A 27,212-nucleotide genomic window follows, 5' to 3' on the forward strand; every position below is an offset into this window, starting at 1 on the left:
ATATGCAGTGAGCTCCGCCTCTTTCAAGCCTTCAATTATCAGGAAGTTTAAACAAAACTATAAAAAAAACTTTATTTGCTTTATTTATTTGTCCTTTAATGACATTACACTTTATCAAAAAAATTAAGACATTAGGTAAAAAAAATTTAATCATACAAAATGGTTCCTCTTCCAAATAGAAATGTTAGTAGTTAAAAGAGTTTTGTTTTATTTAACACAACTAGTCAACACATTAACTTGTTCACACTATTAATACAAAAATCCATCTGAGCAACAGGAAAACAAAACAATTTAAAACTGTAAACGTGATCTTTGGCACATTTTGTTTAAAGGAGACATATTCAACTCATATTTAGGTTCATGATCTTCATCAGTGTTATCATTTGATCATGTTGAAATGCTCTAATGTTCAGAAAACATATTTTTCCTCAGACTCATTGCTGCAGCTCCTCTTTTCAGCCTCTGTCTGACGAGCTGTGTTTTCTGTCCCTTTAACATTTAAGACCTGGGCCTTTTTAACTTTACAGATGTTTTACATACACAAAAAAATCTTTACAACACACTAGTGGAACAAAACTGAAACTGTTCGATCTCTATCTTTGTCAAAGTAGCTGCAATAAAAGACACTGAGGCTCCGAAGCTGCAAGGAACTTGGTTCGATTCTCGTCTGAGCGTCAGTGGCTGTGTGGCGTCGTCGGGTTAGACCTTCACGCAGGCTTCTTTGCAGCTCCTCTCATTCTCAAACTGGTTCCTGTTTCCCAGACAACCTCCGAACCAGAACTGGGAACAGGAGTTGCCGTTGGGGTCGTAGTACCACCTGACCACGTAGTCTCGACACGGGCCCGGGTCCAGGACCTGGAGGCATCGCTCGGCTGGAGACGACAGGAAATGGAATGTCAAACTTAGAAATAAGAGTGAGTGAAATCAAGCATCTCCACGCCTCTGTCAGTATTTACCAGGTAAGCCTGTGTCGGAGGTCACCAGCGGGGGAGGCTGTGGTGACGGCGGTGGGGTCTTCTCCTCGGGCGGGGCCTTCACAGTGGGACCAGCTGGCCCGGCGGCTCCGTTCGTCTCCATGTGGGTGGAGGGTTTCTTCGCATCTGTCACCGGTCTGAAAGGCTCCCAGTCGAAGAAGGGAAACCTCTGGGTGTCTGTGGGGGTTCTGGCGTCCGGCTTTGGTCTCTGCGGAGAGACGGCTTCTCTGTCGAGCTGAGAGCCGGGAGCGCCGGGCTGGAACAGAGAAGGGAGGCTTTTAATCTCCTGAAGAGACGAGATGGGATCTATGTCACTTTACTACCCTAAAACAGCAGCTTCAATATTAGTGTGATGGTTGAACGAGTGTGAATATGCTAAAAGTTTCCTCCTTCATTCCCTCTCTTCGATCTCCTGTGAGAAGAACTGACTGAGAATCACAGATTCAGAATCAGCTGCAGCGAGTTGAGGAGTGAAGCTGAACTGTGGATCAGGTAAAAAGACTTTTAAAGTTATTAAAAACAGAGTTTATCTCCAATATTCAGCAGGAAACTTCAAAAATATGAAGAAAACAGAGAAGCCGGCGTTCATGAGTGTTATCCACCATCACCACATGTATCTGTAGAGGGCGCTGTTGTTCAGTTTAAGTTACATAGTGTTACTTTAAGGTATGAAAAGTTATATTAAGTTGTTTTAAAACAAGATTTCTCCTCACCACCATCTGAGCCCTCCTGGAGTCTCCTGTGAAGGTGGGCGTGTCCGTGTCTGTCCTGTACGGGGGCTCCTGGACGTTACCGGACGTCTCAGGGACTCCCGGGGGATTTCCGGAGCTCGGGATGGAGCTGAACAAACGTGTTTCTCCGTGTTCACAGATACGACTCAGCAGTTTCTTCTCAAGAGCTGAAGCACCAGGAGAACGTGATGGTGAACATACAGAAGAATGTGGGTGGTGGTTGAAGCTGATATGATAGTTGCTGTGTGGTTGTGTGTCACCTGAAGCCTCAAACTTAAAAGCTGATTTAGAAAATAAGTTTTCAAGGCCTCAATGTATAAATATGATTAAATTGATTCTCTTTTGAATGGTTAAATAGCTGTAATCATTGGAGTTGTCACCTGGCAGAGTTTTGAATTCTTCGATCAGGTACACGTGGTCGCTGTCGGGGTCGGAGGCCATGAGGTTCAGCTCCTTCCTGAACTCCTCGTACAGAGGGTCGCTCTGGTTCACCACCCCGACCACAAACGTCTCGATGTTGCTCCCCTGAGCTTCGGCCACGGCCGTCTCCAGCTGGACCGAGTCCCTCTTATCGGCCTGACCGTCCGTGATGACGATGGCCACTTTCCTCACGCCTGCCCGCGCCCCCCTGAACACCTGGTTGGCCTGCTGGATGGCGCTGCCGGTGAAGGTGCCCTCGCCCATGTAGGTCATAGAGCGCACGGCGGACTTGACCTGGTCGGGGGTGGCCACCTGCTCCAGGCCGACCACCACAGTGGTGATGTGGCTGTAGAGGACCACGCCGACCCGCGTGGTGTCCCGGCTGACCGAGGCCCGGTCGATCAGAGCGTTCACGAAGTCTTTAATCACGTTGAAGTTGTCAGGGCCGACGCTCTCTGAGCTGTCAATCACAAAGACCAGCTCCAGGGGGGTTTGACGGCAGGTCACTCCACAACCTGAGATCCAGACGCAGTTTATTATAACTTTTTAAAACCGAGAATTTAAGATTTAAATGTGAGAAAACATTTAAATTCAGTAGCAGCATTGATCCTCTTCTGATTGATGACTTACTGCAGATGGATCTCACTATTCTGACGACTTCTTCCCTCTGTGAAAGACAGCAAATGTAATATTTTCAGAGCTGGTTCATCACAGATTTTTATTTTAAGGCTGCAACTTTATTAATATTCTCCAAACTGATAAATAAATCCATAATCCAGGAAACTCAGGTGAGAGATTAATATCTGATTTTAAGTCTGAGTCCAAATTCAATATAAAAAAGTCTAAATAAGTAAATTCTAATATTTAAGAAGTATTTTTACATCAATCGATTGTTTCAACACTCTCTCAGCTTATTGAGGAATGCCTGACACTTACTGTAAGTCCAGCTTCTCCCTTCTGTCCCGCTCGGCCCTGTGATGTAACAGAATCAGTTATTTATGACATATTGACTTTGAAATTCAGAACACGAGTGTGTTAAAGAAGTGGTTTCCTCTCAGACGCCGGCTTAGACGACTGCGCTGTTCATACCTGGTGTTTCACATCCCATTTACAATATATTAAACAATGATAGAAATTTCTCAAAATCCCGTACCACAGGTCCGATGGTTCCTGGTTCTCCGGCTTTCCCTCTGTCTCCCCCTCTGCCCTTCTCTCCTCGGAGGCCTCGGTCCCCCTGAGGAGGGACGAGAACAGAAATCATGTCATCCAACATTTTAAAAGTCTTCCCAATCAGAATCCCTGTAGATCCACACAAACCCAAATAACCAGTTAAGTTTTGGTTCGAGTTGAAAATAATAATAATATTTATCACTTATTAATATTGTTGTTACCTTGCTCCCCTGCACACCGAGTCCAGTAGGACCTCTGGGGCCGGGGACCCCCTGAAATCCAGGCTCCCCCTGGAAACATCGAGCAGAGACCACGTTACAGAGAACTTATAAAACCAGATGAAACCAACAGAGGTCACAGGTCATCTCTTCTGTCTTGTAGAAGGGACAGCCGTACCTTTGGTCCTTGAATGCCCTCTCCAGTTAACCCCTGTGGACCTGTTTGTCCCATTTGACCGACTGAACCCTGCAGGAAAGAAAAAACTCTGAAGACACACAGATGAAGATTTCACAGAATTTGCACGTATGATTTTTTACCGTGTTACATGCATGTCGATGTTTTTTGAGGACACGTTACCTTAGGACCAATCGGACCGATTCCTGGAAGCCCTGCAGGTCCAGAGGGTCCCGGCAGTCCTCTGTCCCCCTGGACATAATGTTAAAACATGTTTGTTCATATCTCGAAAATGATAATATCACCTTGGACAGACGGAAAAATACACAAATACTGTATGTTTTTCTGACCTTTTGTCCTGGTAAACCAACCCCCTCCTGTCCGGCCTCTCCCATCAACCCAGGAGGCCCCGGAAGTCCCTGAGACCCAGTTTAAAAGATGACTTAGTTGTGATGATAAGATTTAAATGATGAAGGAGGCTGTGGGTTGATACTCACTGGAGGACCAGGGAAGCCTTCACTGTTGAATCCAGGGGAACCAGCAGGTCCTGGTGTTCCTCTGTCACCCTGCAGACCACAACACAACACTTACTTTTCACCGTCAGGGAATCTGGGGCCCTGTTCACACCTGAACAAGGCTGGACACTCACCTTAGGTCCAGTCAAACCGATCCCTGGTTCTCCCAAACCTCCGGCTGGGCCCTGTGGACCCGGTTCTCCCTGGCAGAGCAAATAAAGTAGATAAATTAACCAAAACTTGTTGCTGTTTGTCAGTTGAAGTTGTGTTGTCTCTGCTGCACCCACCTTGGCTCCAGCTATCCCTCTCCCTGGAGCTCCAGTTGAACCTGCTCGCCCAATTATTCCTGGTTCCCCCTGGAAAACAATCAAAAATCACCAGACAGGAAAATTATAAAATACAATTCAGTCCCAAACTTAAACATTTTCTTTGATGGATAGTGATAATCATTCTCTGAGTTTTGGACTGAATGATCAATTTGTTTTCTGTTCCTCCTAAAGTACATCACTTCGATCAGAGATGACAGTATTTGTTAATTTTCTCATAACTTCAGTTCCACAGATGCAGCAGCATCACTTCACGTCTTAGATACTGTGTGAAAGGCTTCAAACCTTTGGCCCCATTGGCCCCACCGGCCCGACTGCACCTGACGGACCTCTGCTCCCCCGATCCCCTCGGTCTCCCTGCAAAACAAAAACAAACTCCAGATCTGAAGCAACTACATTGAGTTCAACTTTCACATGATTATTATGTGGAAACTCAAAATAATTGTCTTTGAATATAAATTTTTCTGTCACCTTGTTTCCAGGAGCCCCTTTACCCGGAGCCCCGTCAGGTCCCCTGAGGCCCGGTAACCCGAGGTCCCCCTGCCATCAGTGGAAAATAAGTCAATGGAGGAGCAGACTGGTAAGAAATCTGTATGTACTTATATATTTTATTATTTAAGAGAGAGAAACTGGTTTAAAAGGGTGATGTTACCTTTTGTCCAGGGGTTCCATCCTCTCCTAGTTGACCTGGTATACCTGCCACCCCCTCTGCCCCCGGGTCGCCCTGAGATGATGAAGAATTAAATGAATCTCTGAATGAAACTTCTCAAATGGTCCCTGCAGGATCTCAGTGGAATGTTCTAGAGATTCAGGCTCATTCCAAAACATTTCAGAGACAAAATTAATTACCTTTAATTTTACAAAATAAAAGACGTACTGAGACTTTTTGAGGGTTGAGGGGAACTTTGAGTGTTTTGTGTATTTCCCATGATGCCAAACTATTAATATAAAGTGACGTCCTCTAGTGACCAGTGGTTCTCTGATCTCTTACCTTCGGTCCTGGTTGTCCCACTCCTCTCTCGCCCGGCAGACCAGATTCACCCGTCACTCCCTGAGTCCCCTGAAGACAACGTTCACACAGACACATTCATCTCCTCTTCCTTTCTATATTCTCTTTGACTGAGACTCTGATTCAAACTCGCTGGCGTTTGATTGACAGATCAGCCGAGTTTCACCCTCGTATTTATGCAATAAAATATTCAGAGCAATTTGGAGGCAATCAGACAGAGAATCAGCTGAACGTCAAACACAGAATCTGCTCTCAGACGATAAAAGCTCCAGTTATTAGACACCACCCTCCTCGTGCGTTACCTTAGGTCCTGTTATTCCGATACCTGGAGCTCCTCTGGGTCCTGTGGGTCCAACTGGGCCTTGATCCCCCTGAGAGAAGGAAGATGAAGGTGAAGTTGGATCATTTCGTTTTCTTTTTCGAACCCAATAGAACAGTTCAGTTCGTTACACACTGAGCAGTATGATGAGGTTCATTCAGGTTTTACCTTTTCTCCTTGAGGTCCTGAACCAGAAAGCCCGAGTGGACCCGGAATCCCAGGAGGTCCGCGGCCGCCCTGAGAACAGATTCATAAACGTTTTAAATAATACAACTAGAAGATAAATTCGAAAATGTTGCGGCATCCGAAGCAGGGAATAAAACCATCGACTGTAAATAAAGATGGACCATATGACGGCTAATAAAGGTGAAACCAAATCATCTCTATTGCCTCCTAGTGGCGGGCTGCAGAACAGGTCATAAACCACGCCCCCTCCATGTTAGTGGATCGGACATTGACCAACCTCTGGTTCCTCTCAGGATCACATTGTTTTCTCATCTGGATATTTTAAGATTAACTGAAGCTCCTAACCTGTATCTGCAGGATGCTATGGGTCACAATGCTGCCACCTGATTGGCTCACTGGATGATTACATGAATGAGCAGGTGAACAATACTGGATGAGTATATTTACCATGTCACCTTTGACCCCAGCTCCAGGAAGCCCACGGTTGCCTCTGGGACCCTGATGTCCTCGATCCCCCTTTTAGAGATGACAATTAGGATACAGGTGTTAAAGTTTGTTGTGTCGTCTCATTTTAAATCATATCCTGTGTCACATAAATGTTTATCTAAGACCCGACTCACCTTTGGGCCTGTGAACCCTTCTCCAGGTGGTCCAGGGTTTCCTTGTGCTCCAGATGGTCCTTGAGGACCCTGGGACAAACAGACAGATGTTTTATATCTGTATCTACTGGGTTTTATTTCAAACACACCAGTCACACTCACTGGTAGTCCTGGTTCTCCGATCCCGACACGACCTGTAGGACCTGGCCTTCCATCGTTTCCCTTTTCACCCTGTAAGCATCACATATCCTTTATCCACTATAAACACTTGACAGTTTAACAATTTAACATCTGCCACTTGTTGGTATTTTTTATTATCTTGCTGTAAGAGAAATTGTCAAATATGTCAAAATGAAATTCTGTAATTTTCAAATGATCCAATGAGAAAATGTTTATGGGTCATTTGGATTGAAAATATTAGAAAGCGGACAAATTATTTGACTATAGTTTTTTTTATTTACAGTAAAAAGCTAAAATACTACTACCAGTAAAATAAAAGCGTTACCTTGGATCCAGGGAATCCGATCCCTCTTTCCCCCGGTGCTCCAGGAACTCCCATGAATCCTCTGTCTCCCTGAGACAAATACACAAGTTTAGGTTCTCATAAAACAGGGAAATAAGATCATATGTCAGAGTCATATTTATTCCTCATAAGAGATAAGAGCAGAGTCATCAGCAACTAGTTGACATAACAGCGGTAAATTATTTTGGCCCACATGCTCCTGCCAGATCTGGGCCACAAGAAAATCATAGCAATAGCACATGTCAATCAAAGGTGGCCCTGAGTTTGTTTTGTGTTATTTGAACCATAGTCACCATTTACCACACGGGAAAATTCAGGTTGTTATCCAGTTTACACCTAGAGAACCGCATGTTTGTCAAAGAAAAGACCAAACATTTGTTTTGGGATATTTGGGCCACACTAGTTATTTTACATGATTTATAATAAACAGAGATTTACAGCCACCACCCGAGTCCCATTCATCCACATCATAAAGTAACAGCAGTATAGGTTGACATCTATTCACAAATGTTCCTCATGCAACATCCACATTTCTCCACTGGTTAAATAACCCTCAGTCAAACCAAACATTTGAAAATGCCGACAAAATAAATGTGAAAAACTCAAACTTCATGAAATGATTTTTTAGCCTTTTCAGTCTTTTAGTGACGGCTGATAAAAAACTTTGTCTAAATGGCAGTTTAGCCTTGAATCAACCTTTTAAGCCTTTAAGAAACAAAGATTGTAGCTTTGTTCCTTGATTAATGTGCGATCTTTTTCCTGACAGTGATATAAATCACATTTCATTTCCTCTGTATAAAGGCGTCTTTGTTAAGAAGCAGCGGAGCCGCTCTGTGGAGACGGAGACAATTCAGCATCTTATTGACCTTGGGCACATTTTAAAGGTCGTTTTTATGTTTGGATTAAATTCACAGATGTTGTGTGGGAACGGGTTTGAGAAGAGCTGCATGCGAATGAAGAAAAATGAAGAATTCATGGAGACAAAAACTCAATAACCCCCAAGTAATTCATAATAATATGCTTTTTCTGAATGCTCCGTAAACTGTAGAACATTTCAATTTAAGAAAACCTCCCCCTGCTTTCAGTCTTCATGCTAAGATACTGTGATTATCACAATAACTAATGTTTATTGACTTTATCTCAGTGTAATGAGGTTCTGTGCAGTTTATAATTTAATACCATTTGATATAAAACAGACCTGAAAACCTGAAAAATAAGGGACCAACATGTCCAGCCTTATTTAAATGTTTAAATCTTTTGGGGAAACTTACTTTAGGACCCGCTGGTCCCTCAGGACCTGAGTCTCCTGCTGGTCCCAGTGAACCCTGCAAAACAAAATATAAACTCAATCATAACATTTCTCTATCTGTTGGATATCCAGGACCAACATGTATTATAAAAATCAACAGGTATGAAAAAAATGAAGCTGTACAACTTTTGTCCAAAGCAGCGCACCACAACTGAGTGAAAACTACAACAGGATTAACAGGAACATTCACGTCTTTCATGTTCTTTGATTCTCAGGCTGCATTCTGACACTGAGCCAGTGACACAGAGGAGGAAGAGTTGGGCGGTCCAGGTCGCTGCGCTAATCCCACCACACAAAGTCTGCTCCTGCAAAAGAATAATATCCTGCAAGCCTGGATTCACTGCCTCCAATAGCCACATGAGTATCAGGATTACCCATAATCCAATATTCACATTCCATTAGTGCACAGCTGAATAAGAGACAAATTCCACTTCCATTTTTCATATTGGCCCGTGAACGGACTCTGTGATCTCGACATGTGTCGTATAGAAGCTACACGCTCATGTCTGTGAGGGATGACGGCTGGAAGTTACTAGGAATCAAATATCTGGAATTTAAAACTTCTAATATCACTCAAAATCACAAATGTGAAAGTTGTTAAGATTCATCCTCTGGTACCATGAACATGTACAATTTTAACACCAATCCTGCCAATGGTTATTAACCATATCTCTGCCTGAACCACAGTTTGAATTACTAATAATAATCAAGCTGATTATGAGATATTTAGAGGAAGTTCTGAAACATTGTGTCTTGTTACATGTGAGAGATGTAGATTTTCTATGTTTTTGCTCCTTAAATTTCGTACATGCGTCTCCACTAATTGAAACAATACTCTATTTAGCAGTTAACCCATACAATTATTATAGCAGACGATCATAATCTTAATTGTTACTGTTCAATATATAGAAATATTACACAAAGCCACTCTACCTGTTCTCCATGTGAGCCTCGTGGGCCTGGAAGTCCCTCGGGTCCCTGCAAGATTAAGCTTATTTTATTACGAGGTTAAAAGTCTGTGATATTTATTAATTCATATCTTAGTTACTAACGATCATACAGCGTCACCCTTTATCCCTGGAGTGCCGCAGTCTCCTCTCTCGCCCTGTAACACAAAACGTGATCATAAACACATCTTCTATGCTTTTATCACTTTATTGAAACGCGTCGTTGGAGGCGATTCTCACCTTATTGCCTTTGAACCCTGAACGACCCTGAGGAGGAGAAAACAGTTTTAAAAATCTGGGGCAACGTGAGGCTACATCATCGTATCTGAGCGAAAGAGAAGAAAGAGAGTTTCACCTCTGGTCCGTCACTTCCTGGTCGACCGCTCAGTCCAGGCTCCCCCTGATGAAGAGAGACCGGTTTACAAAAAGCTGCGAACAGAATCCAACACGAAAGCATTTTGTCTCTTTGTGTTAGTTTGCGTGTCGACTCACCCTCGCTCCTTTGATGCCGGACGGCCCCTTGGAGCCGGGGTCTCCTTTTCTGCCCTGGAATTACAAAGACAAGTTCAGGTTGTGTCTCGGTTGGAAGCTGTGACACGAGATGGTTATGTGTGTGTTTGTTATGAATAAAACCACAACAACCCAGATGGAATCAGAATCTTCTAATCTGGGAAATGATTTCTGAATAACTCACCGGACTTCCAGCCGGGCCTGTCTCTCCTCTCTCACACAAACACACCTGGGTTTGTGGACACTGACGCAGAGAAACACAAAGTCAGCACAACAACAATTCACACTCATTCATTAGAGTTCAAGTAAATGTTAAATGTATTAGACTGACTTACTCCTTCTGATGCGACTGTAGCCTGGAAAAACAAAATCACACATTCTCAGATTAACGAAAGATTCAATAAAAGTCATCAAGAGACAGAAAAATACATGTACTGTTTTTAAAATATAGTTTTTTGTGTTGTTGATGTTGTCTTTTGACACATCCAGTCTGTGAGTGAGTGTGCAGCGTCACACATTTCTGGAAAGCAGGATTCTGGAAAGGAATTCCAGTCGCACTGACCCTCTGCAGACATTTGACATTTCGGTGATTGTGGAAAATGCAAAGGAGGCAGGAAAGCCCCCCCCCGAAAAGCCCCCCCGAAAGCAGACCTGACTCTGTGAAAGGGGGATTGACCCCAGTGTGAGGACAGAGAGCTGAGACCCTGAAGGAGACTATGTGAGGGGACGAGGAGAAGTGAACATGGTTTTTAAATCCAAGCAAACAACAGCTGCTGTCGTCAGGGATTTGTCCGATTGTGAAATATTATTATGATTCAAGGCTTAAGACTCTTGAGCATCTTGGACACGTGGTTCAGAATCAATGAAGCAGTTTCTAGATGATGATCTATCATCAACCTTTTTGAGGCTTCATCTGTCTGTGCTACTCAGCGTCTGCTTAAAATGAATAACAAGCAATCACCAAGATATTTGAATTTTTCAGATTTGATAACCTCGGCCAAGGATGTTTTCTTCTGCATTTGTTTGTCTGTCTATTAATCAGCAGGACTACGACAGAACTAAAGGATAGATTTCCATGAAACTTGGTGTGAGGATGTGTTATTGATCAGGGAAGAACCAGATCTGGAGACAGATTTGTTTTATTCTTCTTTCTATTATCTATTATCTACATCTACAATAATTATGTAATTTATTGCAAATAAAAAACTGGATCTAGTGCAGTTAATGTGGTTTCATAGGGGCCTGCACACTGGTATGATATTCTAGTTGGTTTGATTGTCAGCAGGTTTATGCAAAAAATTTTGTAAAGATTTCCATTAAACTTGGAGGAAAGATGGGACGTGGGCCAAGAAAGAAACTATCCAAGTTTATCACAGATTTATAGACAAAGGCTCAGACATAAGGATTATTATCTTTTCCTTTGGAGGATGATCATGAATAAATACGAATTATAATAATATGGAGAAACACACCCTGTCCCTCCACTCACCATCTCCCTGAGCAGCGTCTCCTCCAGCTGAGGATCCAGGAGGCTCTGGAGGAACCTCTGAGCCGGGGCGCTGGCCACGGCCCGGAGCTTGGCGCTGTTCGGACCCTGCTGGGCGATGTCCGACAAGCCCACCGCGAAGAACCTGATGCCGTGACCTTTGGCCTCGGCCGCAGCTGCGATCACGTCAGGGCTGCGGGGATGGTCGACCCCGTCCGTCATCAGCACCGCCACCCGGACGCTGTCCGCCGGCGTCTCCTGCACCAGCAGCTGCGAGGCGTTGGTGATGGCGTACGTGGTGTAGGTGCCGTGGCCGATGTAGCTCATGTTGCTGACCCGGCCGTGGAACGAGTCCAGGTCTGTCCAGGTGGAGAAGCGCTGCTCCACGGACACGGAGCTGCTGTACTGGAGCGCGGCCAGTCGCACCTGCAGCGTCCAGCCGGCCGCCTGCAGCGTGGAGAGCCGCGTGCTGGAGCTCAGCACGAAGTTCTTCTGCTTCTGGAACAGGAAGCCCTTTGCACTCTCAGAGCTGTCCACGATGAAGACCACCTCCAGGGAGCAGGGACCTGAGGGACGAGGACACTTCAGTCAGAGTCTCAGAGTCTCAGTAGTCTCCACAAAGACACAAGTATCTGAAGAAAGGCTATGACCTATGTCTTCTACTGGGTTTCTACCAGTTAGTCCTTACAGACCAGTGCTGCTACCATGTTGGTTTGATATACATCTAATATTTCTTGTCGATATTCAATATTTCAACTTTTTTCTAGCAACATGCTGCAGCATTGAAACAATTAATTGATTTTCTGATTTACAGAAAGTCGAGAACCACGATTTATCAAATTGAATATATTCGACTTAAGTTTTGTTGTTTCTTCGAACTCTAGATAGAGCGATGGACAGTTTTTACTTATGTTCGTTAACTGATTAATAACCATTTGACCAATGGACAATGTGAATAATCATAATTTCATATTTGATATTACCACTGGGGCCAACAAGACTTCATTGAACTCCTTCTCTTCAATCTGATGTCCACAAAACTACAACTTTCATTATTCCAGAAAATAAGAGAGCTGTAATTTGACTGAACTATCTAAACCATAACATCATCAGAACACTACAGATCTATACCTGAGCTTTTCACTATGAAGTTCAATGCTACTTCCCAACTGTTCTGACTCCTTCTAAAGTTCTGAGAAGAAATAAGAAACACAAGCGAGTCCACTTGTACAACTTCTGGTTGTTTGTAGAACGTCTGATCCTCTGACCTGGAGTCTGTTACACCCACAGGATCCAATGACTACCGCCCCCCCCCCCACACACACACACCACCTTCCCACCAGCACATAAATAGAGAATCACCATGTCCTCCCTCGTCATTGTGCAGCTTGTAGTTGCTCCTGCGTCCTGACTTGTGTCTCTGGCTCGTGGCCTCGTGTGCGAGCGTCAGCAGCAGGAGGCAAAGCCCCGCTCCGCTCCTCAGGTTTCCCCTCAGCAACATTTCCAGTTCTAACAGAAACATAATAGTTATGTATAAGCAAAACAATCTGTCAGTATCATTAGATTTAACTGTTTTACTCTATGTGCTGCTGTTACACTTCCTATTAACCACACCCAGACTGCACTTTCACAATGAAAGCATTTCATTTACTCAAATAAAGGTAATGGTAATAAGATATAATGGATTTGATAGGAAAAACTGTAATATTAGGCTGGTAGAATAAAATAAAGCCAGATTAACATTTGGAAATACAAATGAGCAAGTTTAAAAAAAACTTTAAATATCCTGTTATGTAAAGAAATTGAGTTTATGTACAAGCATCTGTGGATGTAAAGAACATTAAAATAGACATAATGACTTGTCTAAGCTGTTATTTGACAAGTTATATTACAGATGTTACTCAAGCAGCACAGAAGAAGAAAATAAAGAGTTCCCACCGTGCAGAGAATGCAAACATAAATCTCATACCTCATTTAGCTGCAGTCAGTGTCTGTGGTCCGTTCAGCTGCGGCTCTTCTGGAGACATTTGACCCAGAACCAGGCCCCTTCACACCGGACTCAGACGAAGTGAGGACCCTCGGACGAGCTGATGTGCTGTGTGTGTGCAGCCGGAGGCTCTGGGGCCGCTCCAACATTTCTGCGCTGCTCCAGCTCAGCTTGATGAATGGCCGAAAGGATTTTATTGTCTCTCTCCTGTTCACAGACAGTGCACAGACCCGGAGGGGAGATTATTGGACTGGTGTCAATAAATTACAGCAGTTAGGAGCTGAAATGTTAAAAAGAAATCATAATCATAAAGCTCATGGATTGAGGACTATGAAAGGAAGCATCATTGTCTCCTGAGCAGATTACCTGTTGTAAGGGGTTAACACAGTTTTCATTCCACCTCCCTGTTTTGTTCTGCTACTGCTCATGGAAACAGTTTTGGATCCTGAACGTTAAAGAAAGTCCCGAATGAGAATATTTTACTGTTCCACTCTCGCCCACTAATGTGAAAACCAGATGAGCTGTAGTGGGATTCCCACGTACAGTACACACACACACACACACACACACACACGTACTGCACACACACGTAATGCACGCGCACACTGACCTTATTTCAATTTGTAGTAACAGTAGAGTGAGTTATGAATAGAGGATCAGATTTACAGATTCAGTGACGTCTTCTAAAACATGTGCTTTTTTAAAATCCTCCTAATTATCCCGGTTCACCATTTTTATTATCGTTGCACATATGTTTTAACTTTTTATTGGTCTTATTTGCATGAGTCTCGAAATGTTTTGATCCTGTTTTGAACATGTAACATGTAACAATAAATACCTACACACATATTCTATTCTATTCTATTTGTGTTATTCTATTTTACTAATATACTAACATTTTATATAATGTAATATAATATAATATAATACAATATAATATTATATAATACAATACAATATAATATAATATAATATAATATAATATAATATAATATAATATAATATAATATAATATAATATAATATAATCTCTGCTCCCCGTGTTATTTTCCTGTGTGGTTACTACCGCCCTCTGGTGGTAAACTGCCTGCAAAGCGCCAGAGGAACCTTGAGGAGCGGGCTCTTGTGACGGCCCGGACGTGTTTTGGTGTAACACACAACAGCAACCTGGCTCTAAGTTGTCGGACATGTGTGAATCCGGTGGAAACTCGTCTCCCTCTCAAACTGTGTGTGTCTGTGTGTAAGTAGCAAACCGTCTCCGTGTCGTGAACCCCCATGCACCCTCTCAGCTTTCAGCTTAGCCGCAGTTAGCTAAACTCTCCCATTCTGTGCCGCCCTTCAACGGTTAGCATTAGCTTCGGCGAGCTAGCATGTCAACAAACTTTCACCTGCACTTCGATTTTGTGGATTAGTGTAAAAAACGACTCGTCTCCGGATTCACGTGATTGTTTATTTATTTCTTAATCAACTTTTCTCACCTGGAAATGTCCAGATTAATGTCAACAGTTTAAGAAGCTTCTGCGAAAATGTCATTTAACATGTTTATATCATTTCTGAGGCTGTGTCGTGTCCACACAGGTAAACACTGTTCTTCTACTAGAGTTAATACAGATGTTTTATATTCATGACGTCCAGCTGGAGCTAATCTACAGCCTGTGTCCTTAAATTAGGGTTTTAAATCTCAATCTAAAACTGACAAGTAGGTAGATCAAACAGACAGATATCATACTCTGTTTTAAATGTGTGATGGACACTATGACATCGAGGAGTATACAGTGAGTATATTACTTCTATTTTACATAAATTACACTCAGGTCCAAATAGCAGCTTCTAATGTCTAATGTTCCACTTTTGTCACTTGGAAATGTTTATGTCTCACTTTTAACCAAATACAGGTTCATCTGCATGTTTTAAATTATATCAAAACCTGTCACATCTGATCATTAAAGATGTGTTGAGGTGTTTTTAATACTTTCTAAACACATATTCTTTCCACATTCTGACCTCAAAGCACATGAACACACCAGGATGGGAACCCAACAACAACTGAGGAGCACACAAGTTCAAAGAGAATCCAAAAATCTAAATCAGAAGTTGTTTATACACTTTAATATAGTCTTTATGGATAAAAACCTGTCACAACAGTAGTTTATAAATAGATATATCTGGTAGTATTTGTGTGGTTAAGTGTCAATCTGCTCTAATCCCAGTTTGCAGAAGGCCGATTCCTGTGAGATCCTTCTAGCCGCTTCTTAAACCATGAGCGGCTCAAAGCCCGACATCCTGTGGTCTCCTCACCACCCTGACCGCTATGTCATCTGCGACTCCGAGCTGGGACTCTACCGCATTGGACCCGTGGGCAGCGCAGAAACCAAGGTGGGCTCGCTCCCTCTCTCCGGGGAAACCGCTGCTACTTTACTCGCCATCAACTCCGACACCCCGTACATGAAATGCGTGGCCTGGTACCCGAAACACGAGCCGGAGTGTTTACTCGCTGTCGGCCAAGCCAACGGCCGAGTGGTGCTCACCAGCTTGGGCCAGAGCCACAACTCCACATGCAAGGAGCTCGTGGGGAAAGAGTTTGTTCCCAAGCACGCCCGCCAGTGTAACACGTTAGCCTGGAACCCCGTGGACAGCAACCTGCTGGCGGCTGGTCTGGACAAGCACAGAGCCGACTTCTCTGTTCTCATCTGGGACATCAGCAGTAAGTTCTCCCCGGAGGCCAGTGTCACAGCTGAGAAGGTTCGCCTCTCGTCTGTGGACTTGGACTCGAGCTCGGTCGTGACCAAGCCGCTCTACGAGCTGGGCCAGAACGATGCTTGTCTCTCCCTCTGCTGGCTGCTCCGGGACCCGAAGCTGCTGTTGGCCGGCATGCATCGGAACCTCGCAATATTTGACCTGAGGAACACGAGCCAGAAAACGTTTGTCAACACCAAGGCCATCCAGGGGGTGACGGTGGATCCTCACTTCCATGATCGCGTGGCGTCCTTCTTCGAGGGCCAGGTGGCGATCTGGGATCTGAGGAAGTTTGAGAAGCCCGTGCTCACGCTCAGTGAGCAGCCGAAGCCGCTCTCTAAGGTAAAACAGGTTTCTTCACTTTTAGAAGATTTAGTAATGTTCTTGTGCGATTCTGAAGTTGACGCTCACATTACATTTGTGACAGAAAGCTGGTCTTTAATTAGATTATTCCGTTTTCAGGTGGCCTGGTGTCCAACGCGAACCGGCCTCCTGGCCACGCTCACCCGCGACAGCAACATCATCCGTCTTTACGACATGCAGCACACTCCCACTCCCATCGGGGACGAGACGGAGCCCACCATCATCGAGCGCAGCGTGCAGCCGTGCGAAAGCCAGATCGGCAGCTTCGCCTGGCACCCGTCCTCCCAGAACCGCATGGTGGTGGTGTCGGCAGCCAACCGGGTCATGACAGACTTCACCGTGTTCGAACGCATCTCGCTGGCGTGGAGCTCCACCACCTCGCTCATGTGGGCGTGCGGCCGACACCTGTACGACTGCGTTGAGGACGGCGTTGACGGACTGGAGAGCTTGATTGAGAGAGACATCGCCACCAAGATGAGGCAGAGGGCTCAGTCCAGGTACGGCCACGACACGGTGCAGGTGTGGAGGAATCACCAGCTGGCCGGAGGGAGCGACCCCCAGCTCAAGTCTTTGTGGTTCGACCTGTCCTATATCCTTCACGCCCAGGAAGTGGTGGAAAAGACAAAGTAAAGCAGTAACTCATTGAATGATACTAACAATATACTGGTTACCGGGCTTCACTAGTGAGCCCTATGCTCACATGTGCTTTAGGACTATTCTGCTGATGTTGCATTTGTAGAAAGATACACTTAAAAAACTTACATTATCTAGTTTTACACAAAAGCTCATATGTTTTCCATATTTCATAGTCATAAATCCTCATTTATTCTAGAAAGAAAATATTGAAATCTTCTTCAAACTGCCCCAGTTATTGTTTTTATGTTAAACTGTCAAAAAAAACAAATGTCTTGATTTGTTAAAGTTCACCTCAGGAAACAGTTTTCTCTTCCTTCAGTTAAAAACTTTGCTGCTTGACCCGCCGTCATCATTGTTCCTTAATTTGTAAGAATCACATATGAAGCAGTGTGCAGAGGACCCGGAGCTGAAGCTGCAGGGGAACAAACAGACGCTTGTTTACTCTGGTATCAAGAACATCGTCAAGAGCAGCTCAGGTAAGAAAGTGACACATTTGAAAACTTGATATGTTGTCCTACATGAATGTACAAGGCAATATATGATGTGCCGTGTGTCTTTCTAGGCACAACGGAGAGCCGCAAGTGCTGGAGCGGCTCGGACCGCCAGACGGACGTGCCGCGCTACCACAGCGAGGAGCGCTCCCTCGCCCTGCGGCTCTGCGGCTGGATCAGCCGCGGCCCCGACATCGACGTGGAGACCTTCCTGCGCACGCTGGAGCTGGAGCGCGAGTGGGAGCGGGCGGCCGCCGTCGCTCTGTTCAACCTGGACATCCGGAGAGCGATCCAGATCCTCAACAAGGGCGCCACCGCTGAGAAGGGTGAGTGAGCAGAGAGGACAGGAAGCAGGTGTGTGTTTGAAGTGCTGACAGGAAAGAGGATTTAACTCATTAGGGTTTATTGTAACCTAATAAGGACTGTGACTAGTGATCTTTTCCTAGATTAATCATTTCTAGGTCAGGAAAACATCACAATATTAGAGAGCCAAAGAACTATAACTGAAATAGCATGAATCTAACTGTCAAAAACCTCAAAATATGCAATTTACTAAGACGCAAGTCCAAGATTATCAATAAATTATCATATTTGACGACATAGAACCAGCAAACGTTTGACCCACTTTGACACAAAAAATGTCCAAGTATAAATTATCAAAACTTGAGCAGATTTATTAACCTTTCTTTGCACTAGTGCTTCGTCTCACATGCTTTGTTTTATTTCCTTTAATAAATTCCTTTTTAAAATGAAGCAGGAAAGATTCAAACCGATTAAATAATCACAAACTTTGAAATGGTCTATTTTCTCTGTGACCGACTCGCCCATTGTTCCACACTCCACAGTGATCTGCTTCCCATGTTGTTCTGGTTCATAATGTCGTGCTGCTTCAAGAGGAAGTTAAATAAGAATTATTTATAGCTCGTGTCAATTCATGGTTCCTGCAGACGTCTGTAGAAACGTATGAAAACCAGTCTCATCATTTTAGGTCATTCAGATCATGAACTGCTCAGAAATATGTTCGTCTGCAACATGAAGTGATTTTAATTCCTTGATCACTTTCTAATATTTTAACATTTGTTGCCGTGAACAAAAACTTTTGTAGAGGAATTTTGTCTGTAACAAGATTAGTCGGCGAAAGTCAAGTTTATTACAAACAAAATCAAATACATTAAAGATTTTGGGGGAATTTAAAAAATGTGCCAGCAGCAGGAGCAGCTTGTTTTTCACACTGAGCGTTAACGCAGCGACGAGTGAAGCCTCCTGTTTACACACGTCGTGACCCAGAAGAATTCCACCAATGTGGGTCAAACATTTTTCAGCTGTGTGTTCTAATGAGGGTTTCCTGAGCTTGAGTGATGGGCTGACTCATTAGATGAGGTGTGTCAGCAAAACTGTCTCAGCAGTTTCAGTGGGGCGGGGGGGGGGGGGGGGGTTCTGTGTTAAACAGCAGCTCTGAGTTCATGAACTGAGGAGTTTGAAATACAGGTTCAATTTCATTTCATATGTCTTGTGGGTGTTTCACCTGTTCTCTGTCTGTTTGAATTAGATGAGAAGCTTAATATCACTGTTATAGAAACTAGACTCTGACAGATATGGACTTATTGGGGACAGATGCTGATACCAATATTAGGGAGAAAAGAAAATTATGATACTGATATATTGGCTGATGTTTTATCGTCTGATGTCTTATCGGTACTTACGTTGAAGTCCCAGCAGATAGTAGATAAACCCGTCTTCTTCTTCTTCTTCTTCTTCTTCACAGGTGACCTGAACCTGAACGTGGTAGCCATGGCTCTGTCGGGCTACACCGACGAGAAGTCTTCCCTGTGGAGGGAGATGTGCAGCTCTCTGAGGCTGCAGCTGAAGAACCCCTACCTCTGCGTCATGTTTGCCTTCCTCACCAGCGAGCCCGGAGCCTACGACGGCGTGCTGGTACTGCAACTCCAAATATCACCAACTGTTTAAAACCCAGTTAGTGAATCGGAATAAACGATATCTGACACTTTCAGTAAAACTCTTCTCTCACTTAACTGTGGCCCTTTTGGTTTTCCTTCATACAACATGTTGTCAACACAGTGATGAACAGGCAGGTGATGCTCTGGTTCTTTCAAATCCTCAGGTGCACAGGAACAGATGTGTTTTACGTTTTCCGCCATCGGCACCGAAAGTCATTAAACACTTCACTGAGCATGAACCGCTGCCCAGAGCGTGTGTTTCCACAATGAGAACATTGAAACACTTTGCGTTTATAGACCCTAGAAGCTGATTGGTTTCCTGCTGAAGTGGGTCACAGTGCAGAGAAACCCTAAATTACAAGCTTCACGTTCTATGTACTGAATATCATAAGTGCATTGTAAATTTAAACGTTTTTAATTCAACTTTAATCCGAAACTGAAATAATGAATTCTGTGTTTCAGCACGAGAGCAGTGTCGCTGTCCGGGACCGAGTCGCCTTCGCCTGCATGTTCCTCAGCGACACACAGGTGACAAACTCCACTTCTAACTCCATTCAAACTTCTAATGTAATGTTTAAATTCTACGTGAGCCACACCCTGTCGCGCCATTTCCTGACACTGAATGTTCTTAGAAGCCTCTGACGTGTTTGATGATCTGAGTCTCTCTGGGGGAATGTGGTTGCAGCTGCCGCGATACATCGACAAACTAACCAATGAGATGAGGGAAGCAGGGAACCTGGAGGGCATCCTGCTGACGGGGCTGAGTAAAGATGGCGTGGATCTCATGGAGAGCTACGTGGACCACACGGGAGATGTGCAGACCGCCAGCTTCTGCATGTTGAAGGTACAAAACACTCATAAGCACCAAAAGGAAATGAATATTACTTATATTTAAGTCACAAACAACAAGAAGAGTGTTTCAATTCAAGTCTGTTTACTAGTTATATATTTTTATCCTGAGATATTTAAAACCATTCCCGTCACCACTCTACTGACGATACCAGAAACCAGCTGCCCCATGAGAGCAGTGCAGAGTGAGAACTTACAATTCACTTGCACAGTCCCCCGCCCCACTGAGCTGCAGGAAGTGACTCAAAACACGAAGGTTGATTGAGTAACTTAAAGGAAATTACTCGAAACGCTCTCGGTTCGCCCTCGTGAGGAACCACTGCTCACACTAAAACATGCGTCTTCATTTCTCAACTGCCCATTCTCCGTTCACAATACAAAGCAAACCTCAAAGAAATAAAGAATTTAAAGCTGTGGAACACGTCTGTAAGTTTTCAACATGCTTTTGAAACGCTTTGTTTTCTGTCCTTCTCTAACCTGCTCCTGAACGTAGTGATGCTGTACACAAGGCAGCCACCAGCTATGTAGCAAAAGCATATAATTTACATTCATATACACGTACATGGACACATTCCACCAGAGGGATGGGTGCAGGAAGGATGAGCTTCATGGAAGCAGGCTCCACTTCACTGTTTTCACTGTGGTATCCACAGATCCTTAAACATGTCTTCAACTATCTTCAACTCAGTTTTACCAATTCATATAAATAAAAGTTGTTTTTTAGGCACGTCACCACCAAAGCTCTGCCAGACCAGATTTATTATTAGTTCTGGTATGTGCTGCATCATTGGTCTGTTTCTGGTTTTCTAAACATCCTGCTTGCTAGATTGCGAACATTTGGAAGTTTGAGTTTAAGGATAAAGTTTGTGGAAATGATGAATATTTAAGCTGGTGCCTGGAAGTTCCTGTAAAGCAAACTTTGGACCAAGGGTCTCAAGGCAGTGGAACAAGAATATTTTAACTTTTGATCACTATCTCCCTAGAAAGTTTGGTCTTAATTTCAAGTTGTATTCAGGTACAAAAGGTCCTGAAACTTCAAATTCAGCTTCCTTACAGCTGTAGACATTGATTTTGTGTAAGTATACGTTTAATCGTCCTGAGCATAAAGAAAACCTCTCTCTCCCTCTGACAGGGTTCCACGGGGGAAGTGTTGAAGGACCCTCGAGTCCAATGCTGGATAGAAAACTACCGCAACCTCCTGGATGCCTGGAGGTTCTGGCACAAACGGGCGGAGTTCGACATCCACAGAGGGAAACTGGACCCCAGCTCCAAACCGTTAGCCCAGGTACAGAAAGTCAGGGGAAGAGTTTTTTAATGTCTATAGTTTTAAAACAATTCTTTTTTTTTTTTGATGAACCAAAGTTTCCCAGGTAATAAATCATGGATCTTGATGGCAAAATAATCTTGCAGATTTAAATGTGGCTTCATAAGGAGACTGTTGGGCCTGGGCGGAGGAATGTGCCATTTCACAACAAGAGTAAACAATTATTAATGAAAACAAGTTGCAGCCATAAAATACTTGTCTTTGATAAACTCAGTAAATATAATTTAAGTTGATGAAATAGTTTTCCATTCCAGGCTCTGATGTCTCATGTATGATATCAATGCCCTTATGGCAAAGTAGAGGGAATTTGTGCTGTTTATTGTAGCTGACGTTTATATCGACCAATCAGAAGAGCCAGCAACCAGCCAAACACGTAGCACGTATAAGCCCTGGTTTTTAATTCTTATCAGTGAAAGCTTGCACTTAGTTCTCTTCTTTACTGCTTCAGACACACAAACTTATCTTCAATATACTTTTATTATAAAGCCGAATATTACAAACAGGTGATACTGAGAACCCTGGCACTGCAACACAACCTGGCACTGCCTGTCATTCCAATAACCACCGTTAAGCGCGCTGGGATTATTGCTTTCTTATCTAATACTTATCTCTCTTCTTCCCCTTAAAAAAAAAATGAAATCCTGACAGCTGGCGAGCATGTGCTTGTTGGTTCTACCTTCATATCCGCCGGCTCCTATCAACCGACCTTTGTGTTTGTTCTCGCGCGGCAGGTGTTTGTGAGCTGCAACTTCTGCGGGAAGTCCATCTCCTACAGCTGCTCGGCGATGCCTCACCAGGGCCGCGGCTTCAGCCAATACGGCGTCAGCGGCTCGCCCACCAAATCCAAAGTGACGAGTTGCCCCGGCTGCAGGAAGCCGCTGCCACGCTGTGCCCTCTGCCTCATGAACATGGGGACGCCTGTGTCCAATTGTCCAGGTAAAGAGCCCAGCGTGTCAACAGATGCTCAGCTGACAGGAAACCTCTCTGAGCAGCTTGAGGGGCCATAACACCTAACTACACACATGCAGGGGAGGATGTCTGGACCTTGATCCACATTCACCTGAGAGTGTCAGTGCAGCAGCCAATCCAGCTGTCTCATCGCTCTGATGTCACTGATACCTGCCAGATTTTTATTGATTGTGAATATTGACTCATGGATGAATATCTATTCTGTTTGCTCAGGAACAGGGAAGTCGGACGAGAAGGTGGACCTGACGAGGGAGAACAAACTGGCCCAGTTCAACAACTGGTTCACCTGGTGTCACAACTGTCGCCACGGCGGCCACGCGGGCCACATGCTCAGCTGGTTCAGGTGCGACTCTCACACGTGTGCATCACTTTGAGACGAATGTGGACGTGGTTAACTGCTGTGGTCTGCGTTCTGATCCTGAAACCAAAACCGCCCCCGCCCCTAAAATGAAGCCTGTAGAAACTACAAGTAGAATTTTGTATATGTTCTCACTTCATATGAGATAAATGTATTCTCCCCCTCAGTAGCATTTTAACATTTGACTATTATCGTCAACAGTTATTCCTGTATTTATTACAGATCCGTGAACACAGGCTGATCTCAAAGCATTTCTCTCTGATATAATTGTGAAGTGATTCTGTCTACGGCTCTTATATATAATACTTTAAAACTCTTCACTAAAATGTTTAAACCCATGTTCTATATTTGTTGACTATGAGTCCAACAATGTGTAAACCCAGAGAAATCCCCCATTTTATTCACGTTCGCCATTAAATTGCATCATATCTGCTTCAGCCAAGGTTTTGCTCATCTCAAACAACCTGATGACGGATGAAAAGCACACAGTCACCCAGTCGGCTGGTTTCCCTTTTATTGCTCGTATTGGTCACTCATAACTGATCATGACTCATAGCTGCGTAACGTGAATAAAACAACTTCATCCAAGAACATGATTTGCGCTTGAGTCACGTCCGATAGATTTTCCTCTGGAATGGCGGTGAAGAACCAAACTCATGATCCATCTCTTGAGATTGTTTTGAAATCAGAGATCCCTGGAGTTTAAACGTTAAAGTGAATATAATGCTGGAAAAGTATGATTTACTGGTGTAAACTGGTTTGCTTGGAGGCGATTGTTGCATCACCTGTGAGAGTAAAGTTAGTCAACTTGTATTTTTCTTTATACAGACAGAGGCAGTGTCAGGTGGAAGGAATATCCTTAGTTCTATTTTGTGGTTTGTTTAACTTTGTGGGCTTATTAAATATAAATACAGACATTTGAGCCATATTCCTACAAACCAACCTTTTAAAAACAGGCTCCTAAATAATAAACCTGAATGACCTCCTGTGATATCTGCAGCTTCCATGTGCTTGTTGTCTACACGTGGCTTCTCTCTGAGCTGACCCCAGTGTGTCTTTCAACAGGGACCACACAGAGTGCCCGGTGTCGGGCTGTACATGTAAATGCATGCAGCTGGACACCACGGGGAACCTGGTGCCTTCAGACTGCAGCTAAACAGGAGGAGCCTGTCGGACTCTGAAGCCAAACACCAGCCCAAGGCCGACCAGCTCGGGTTCACTGCTGCACCCGCCGCACCGACAACTGGGCGAGGGACAAAGGGTGACGGGCAGCCTCCCTCTGCGACACGCGGCTGCTGCTATAGAATAAAATACTGTTACGTATAGTCTAGTGAATGTAACGTGGTAACATAGGCCTGCACGTGAAGAAGGGAGGCAGCGTGTGTGTTACTGATCTGACTAACTGACAAAATCACACAAAGGGAGCAAATGAAAACTCACTGCTTTGCTAATCAAAGTCCCACTCAGGAGAAATACACTTTAACCTGAATCAGGCTTGTTGATTTTTATTATGATCCATCGGGGGAAAAAATATTATGAAAAGTCCACTCACGCATCAGGTTGTAAAGATGTGAACACAGGTGCCAATATGTTTTGAGCTATATTTTGTTTGCTTGTGTTTTAATGCGCTATTTAACGTCTGCGTTGTGTCTTATGAAAGGATCTTCACATACCTCATGAAAGCATTGTTCGGGGTGAGGGATGGTACCCCGGGTGACGGGGCAGCGGGCAGCGCACAATAACAAAACTCTCTTGCTCTCTTCATGTTCCTCTGTGCCACTGTTCATCTGGCATTGTGCGGGAGGGCTTCCAGTGCGAGGGAGGGGGGTTTCGAAGGAAGGGGGGATAGGATGCAGAATATGAGAAGGTCGGGGTGGCGGGTTAGGAGGAGGAGGCGCTGAGGGAGGAGGAGAAGGAGGAGGGGGCGGGAGGGTGCTTCTGTATTCAGCAGCCCACTCCAGGCCTGTGGCTCATGAAAGAAGCTCCCCAGAAAACAGCAGCTGCTCGGCACTCTGACAAGACCCTCCAGATTGTTCCCCTCATAAAGAACCTCAGCTGCCGGAACACTATTGACTCAAAGCGAGGGCGAGAGAACAGACAGCCTGAGCCCCCCCCGCCTCTTACACCCTGTGACATACACAGACTTGCCCTCTCTTTCTTTCTCCATCTCTCTGGTGCCCAAATTGCACCCAAAAGCTATGCATACCACACATCAATCCAAGGATGGGCGCCGTCTGTGGGGGGACCGCCGTGTGTAAGCCGCATTGTAAATGGGTTTTCTCTCTTTCTCCGCCACCCTCCCCGCTCTGTCACTAACCCAGGGAGGCATTGTAAGTGAGAGGCGGCCTGCACCAGAGCTGGCTAAATCACTTAGTCATGGAGTAGGGAGGAGGGCGCAGGACGGGGGGGCGCACAAGAGCTACTGTATGCTGCTTTCACCAAGATCTCTTCCCGGTGTGGGAGGTTTTGTAGGCCTGCCTGCCCTTTTGTGAACTGTTTTGGAGTGGAGCTGACAAATTGGCGAGCCGTGTAGCGTCCCAAAAAACAGAGTGGCTGGAATTTCATCCTTTTCAGTGTTTTCTTGTGTTTGCCTTTTAAATAAATTCCGACTGACTAATTGGAGCGCTGCTGAATGGGGTGTTTTCCATACGTTTGCATGGTTTATTTTTACATTATCATGTTTCACAGACACAGATGGCGCTGGGTTTCTCTACCATGTGCGTACTCGGATCTTCTCATAAACGCATTGAGTCACACATTGCTCTCCCATGGGAAATCCCACATCATCACGGACCATCGACGGAGGCTGGAAGATGACACTGACAAGAACAGCAACACTTTGGTTTCAGATCTCCATGAGCAAATAAAAACCTGCGTATGAACCAAATCTCAAATTTGCATGTCAATCTCACTATGAAGTCCAGTTGTAGCTGTGGAGCTCTCAGTCCTATCAAATGATCTTCCTCTGCTGATTCTTCTTTTCCCATATGTCATGAAGGGAACTTCTAATATGAAAAATATAATATGAAGTCATCCTGCCCAAACAGGTGCTGCAATATTAAGAGGAGAGTGAAGCTGTCAGTGAAAAAACATCAGTCAATCGTATTCATTATTATTTATTTGTATAGCACCTTTCATAAAGGTTATTGCAGCTTGAAGTCCCGACTCGATGATTGTTCAGCTCAACACACAACAGAGAAATGCTGGCAATGAAATACGCTACTGTGAAGTATGTGTTAAATCTATAAATTACTATATTAATAAAGGAGAAAGACCCCAGAAGGGGATAAAAACACAAAACACTACAAATCATTAATATTTTAGATTTGTCCACACACACTTCTAAGAGGAGGTCTAATCAGAGCCTGTGGGGGGATGAAGGTGTACAGAGGCTGGACAACAAGATGGCAGGACGGACGAACTCTTGTATTTTATTCTTTATATCAATGGCAGAGTTTTGTGACAGATGTGCGACCAATCGACTGTTGATTAGAATGATAAAGGAATAACGTTGGCTCTTGAGGCCCCTGGTTAGTGATCAAGTGGAGCTGCTGTGACATAAACCTCCCAAAAAATGTCTCCTTTGAATTTGTATATCTAAAAAATCTTATTTTGTGGATTTTTCCTCAGCGTCTATGTTTAGAATATATATTTATATATAATGTTCTCTGTGTCTTTGTTTGCCTTTTCTGTTTTTAACATCAACCTGCAGATGAAAATTAGTCTCTGGTACATTTATCTGATCCATTGTATTCATATTAATTCATGTACACTCTCCCTGTGTAAATAAATAAAAGTTACAAAGTTAAATAAAAGTTAAACAACATAGCTTTAACTGGACCATGTGTTCAGATCAAATCATTCAATTACTGTCTTTAAACTCTAATATTGATTTTTCACTACTTATTCTAATCAAACTAAGTTTACAAGTTGAGTGTGAGTAGAAACTTTTCCACTAAAACTTTACCCATGTTGACACACCGCGGACCTGATTGGCTGAAAGTACAGTCCGTAGCCACACTCCCACCAATCAACGAAGGCGGTGTGCGACGGCGCTGTCCAATCATGAGCGGAGAAGCGAGCAGCGTGGCCCGCCCCCTCGCATCAGCCAGTAGTGTGGCAGCA

The 27,212-nt window shown here is 44.2% G+C and overlaps 2 protein-coding genes across 2 annotated transcripts; one reads left to right on the forward strand and one right to left on the reverse strand.

Moving 5' to 3' along the window:
* Positions 1–71: 71 nt before the first annotated feature.
* col28a1b (collagen, type XXVIII, alpha 1b) lies at positions 72–13,552 on the reverse strand. Its single transcript, XM_062399687.1, has 35 exons — positions 13,387–13,552; positions 12,780–12,926; positions 11,421–11,983; positions 10,267–10,287; positions 10,116–10,175; positions 9,914–9,967; positions 9,777–9,821; positions 9,662–9,688; positions 9,535–9,579; positions 9,408–9,452; positions 8,437–8,490; positions 7,148–7,216; positions 6,805–6,873; positions 6,664–6,732; positions 6,491–6,559; positions 6,026–6,094; positions 5,841–5,909; positions 5,521–5,589; positions 5,182–5,253; positions 5,001–5,069; positions 4,815–4,886; positions 4,491–4,559; positions 4,338–4,406; positions 4,186–4,254; positions 4,039–4,107; positions 3,872–3,940; positions 3,692–3,760; positions 3,517–3,585; positions 3,279–3,359; positions 3,062–3,097; positions 2,756–2,792; positions 2,086–2,640; positions 1,688–1,872; positions 957–1,230; positions 72–872 (listed from the first exon to the last, which is right to left on the reverse strand). Exons 2-35 carry the CDS (start codon positions 12,916–12,918, stop codon positions 700–702), a joined length of 3,573 nt encoding a protein of 1,190 aa, XP_062255671.1. The 5' UTR covers positions 12,919–12,926; positions 13,387–13,552; the 3' UTR covers positions 72–699.
* Positions 13,553–14,550: 998 nt separating this feature from the next.
* mios (missing oocyte, meiosis regulator, homolog (Drosophila)) lies at positions 14,551–24,908 on the forward strand. Its single transcript, XM_062398558.1, has 12 exons — positions 14,551–14,643; positions 15,614–16,481; positions 16,602–17,091; positions 17,516–17,614; positions 17,701–17,955; positions 19,395–19,564; positions 20,050–20,115; positions 20,273–20,431; positions 21,569–21,721; positions 22,492–22,696; positions 22,943–23,072; positions 24,153–24,908. Exons 2-12 carry the CDS (start codon positions 15,663–15,665, stop codon positions 24,241–24,243), a joined length of 2,637 nt encoding a protein of 878 aa, XP_062254542.1. The 5' UTR covers positions 14,551–14,643; positions 15,614–15,662; the 3' UTR covers positions 24,244–24,908.
* Positions 24,909–27,212: the final 2,304 nt, after the last annotated feature.

Source organism: Platichthys flesus, chromosome 11 (genome assembly GCF_949316205.1).
Source record: "Platichthys flesus chromosome 11, fPlaFle2.1, whole genome shotgun sequence".
Lineage (NCBI taxonomy): Eukaryota > Metazoa > Chordata > Actinopteri > Pleuronectiformes > Pleuronectidae > Platichthys > Platichthys flesus.

What these genes read in the sequence shown, in the direction of transcription:
- col28a1b (XM_062399687.1), bottom strand. Translation starts at nt 12,918, where the DNA reads ATGTTGCTGAGGGGAAACCTGAGGAGCGGAGCGGGGCTTTGCCTCCTG. An exon ending in TGGGGCCAATGGGGCCAAAG is followed by an intron (nt 4,560 to 4,814) that starts GTTTGAAGCCTT and finishes ATTGTTTTCCAG; the next exon opens with GGGGAACCAGGAATAATTGG. An exon ending in TTGGTTTACCAGGACAAAAG is followed by an intron (nt 3,941 to 4,038) that starts GTCAGAAAAACA and finishes CATTATGTCCAG; the next exon opens with GGGGACAGAGGACTGCCGGG.
- mios (XM_062398558.1), top strand. Translation starts at nt 15,663, where the DNA reads ATGAGCGGCTCAAAGCCCGACATCCTGTGGTCTCCTCACCACCCTGAC. An exon ending in GGGCGCCACCGCTGAGAAGG is followed by an intron (nt 17,956 to 19,394) that starts GTGAGTGAGCAG and finishes TCTTCTTCACAG; the next exon opens with GTGACCTGAACCTGAACGTG. An exon ending in CCAGCTTCTGCATGTTGAAG is followed by an intron (nt 20,432 to 21,568) that starts GTACAAAACACT and finishes TCCCTCTGACAG; the next exon opens with GGTTCCACGGGGGAAGTGTT.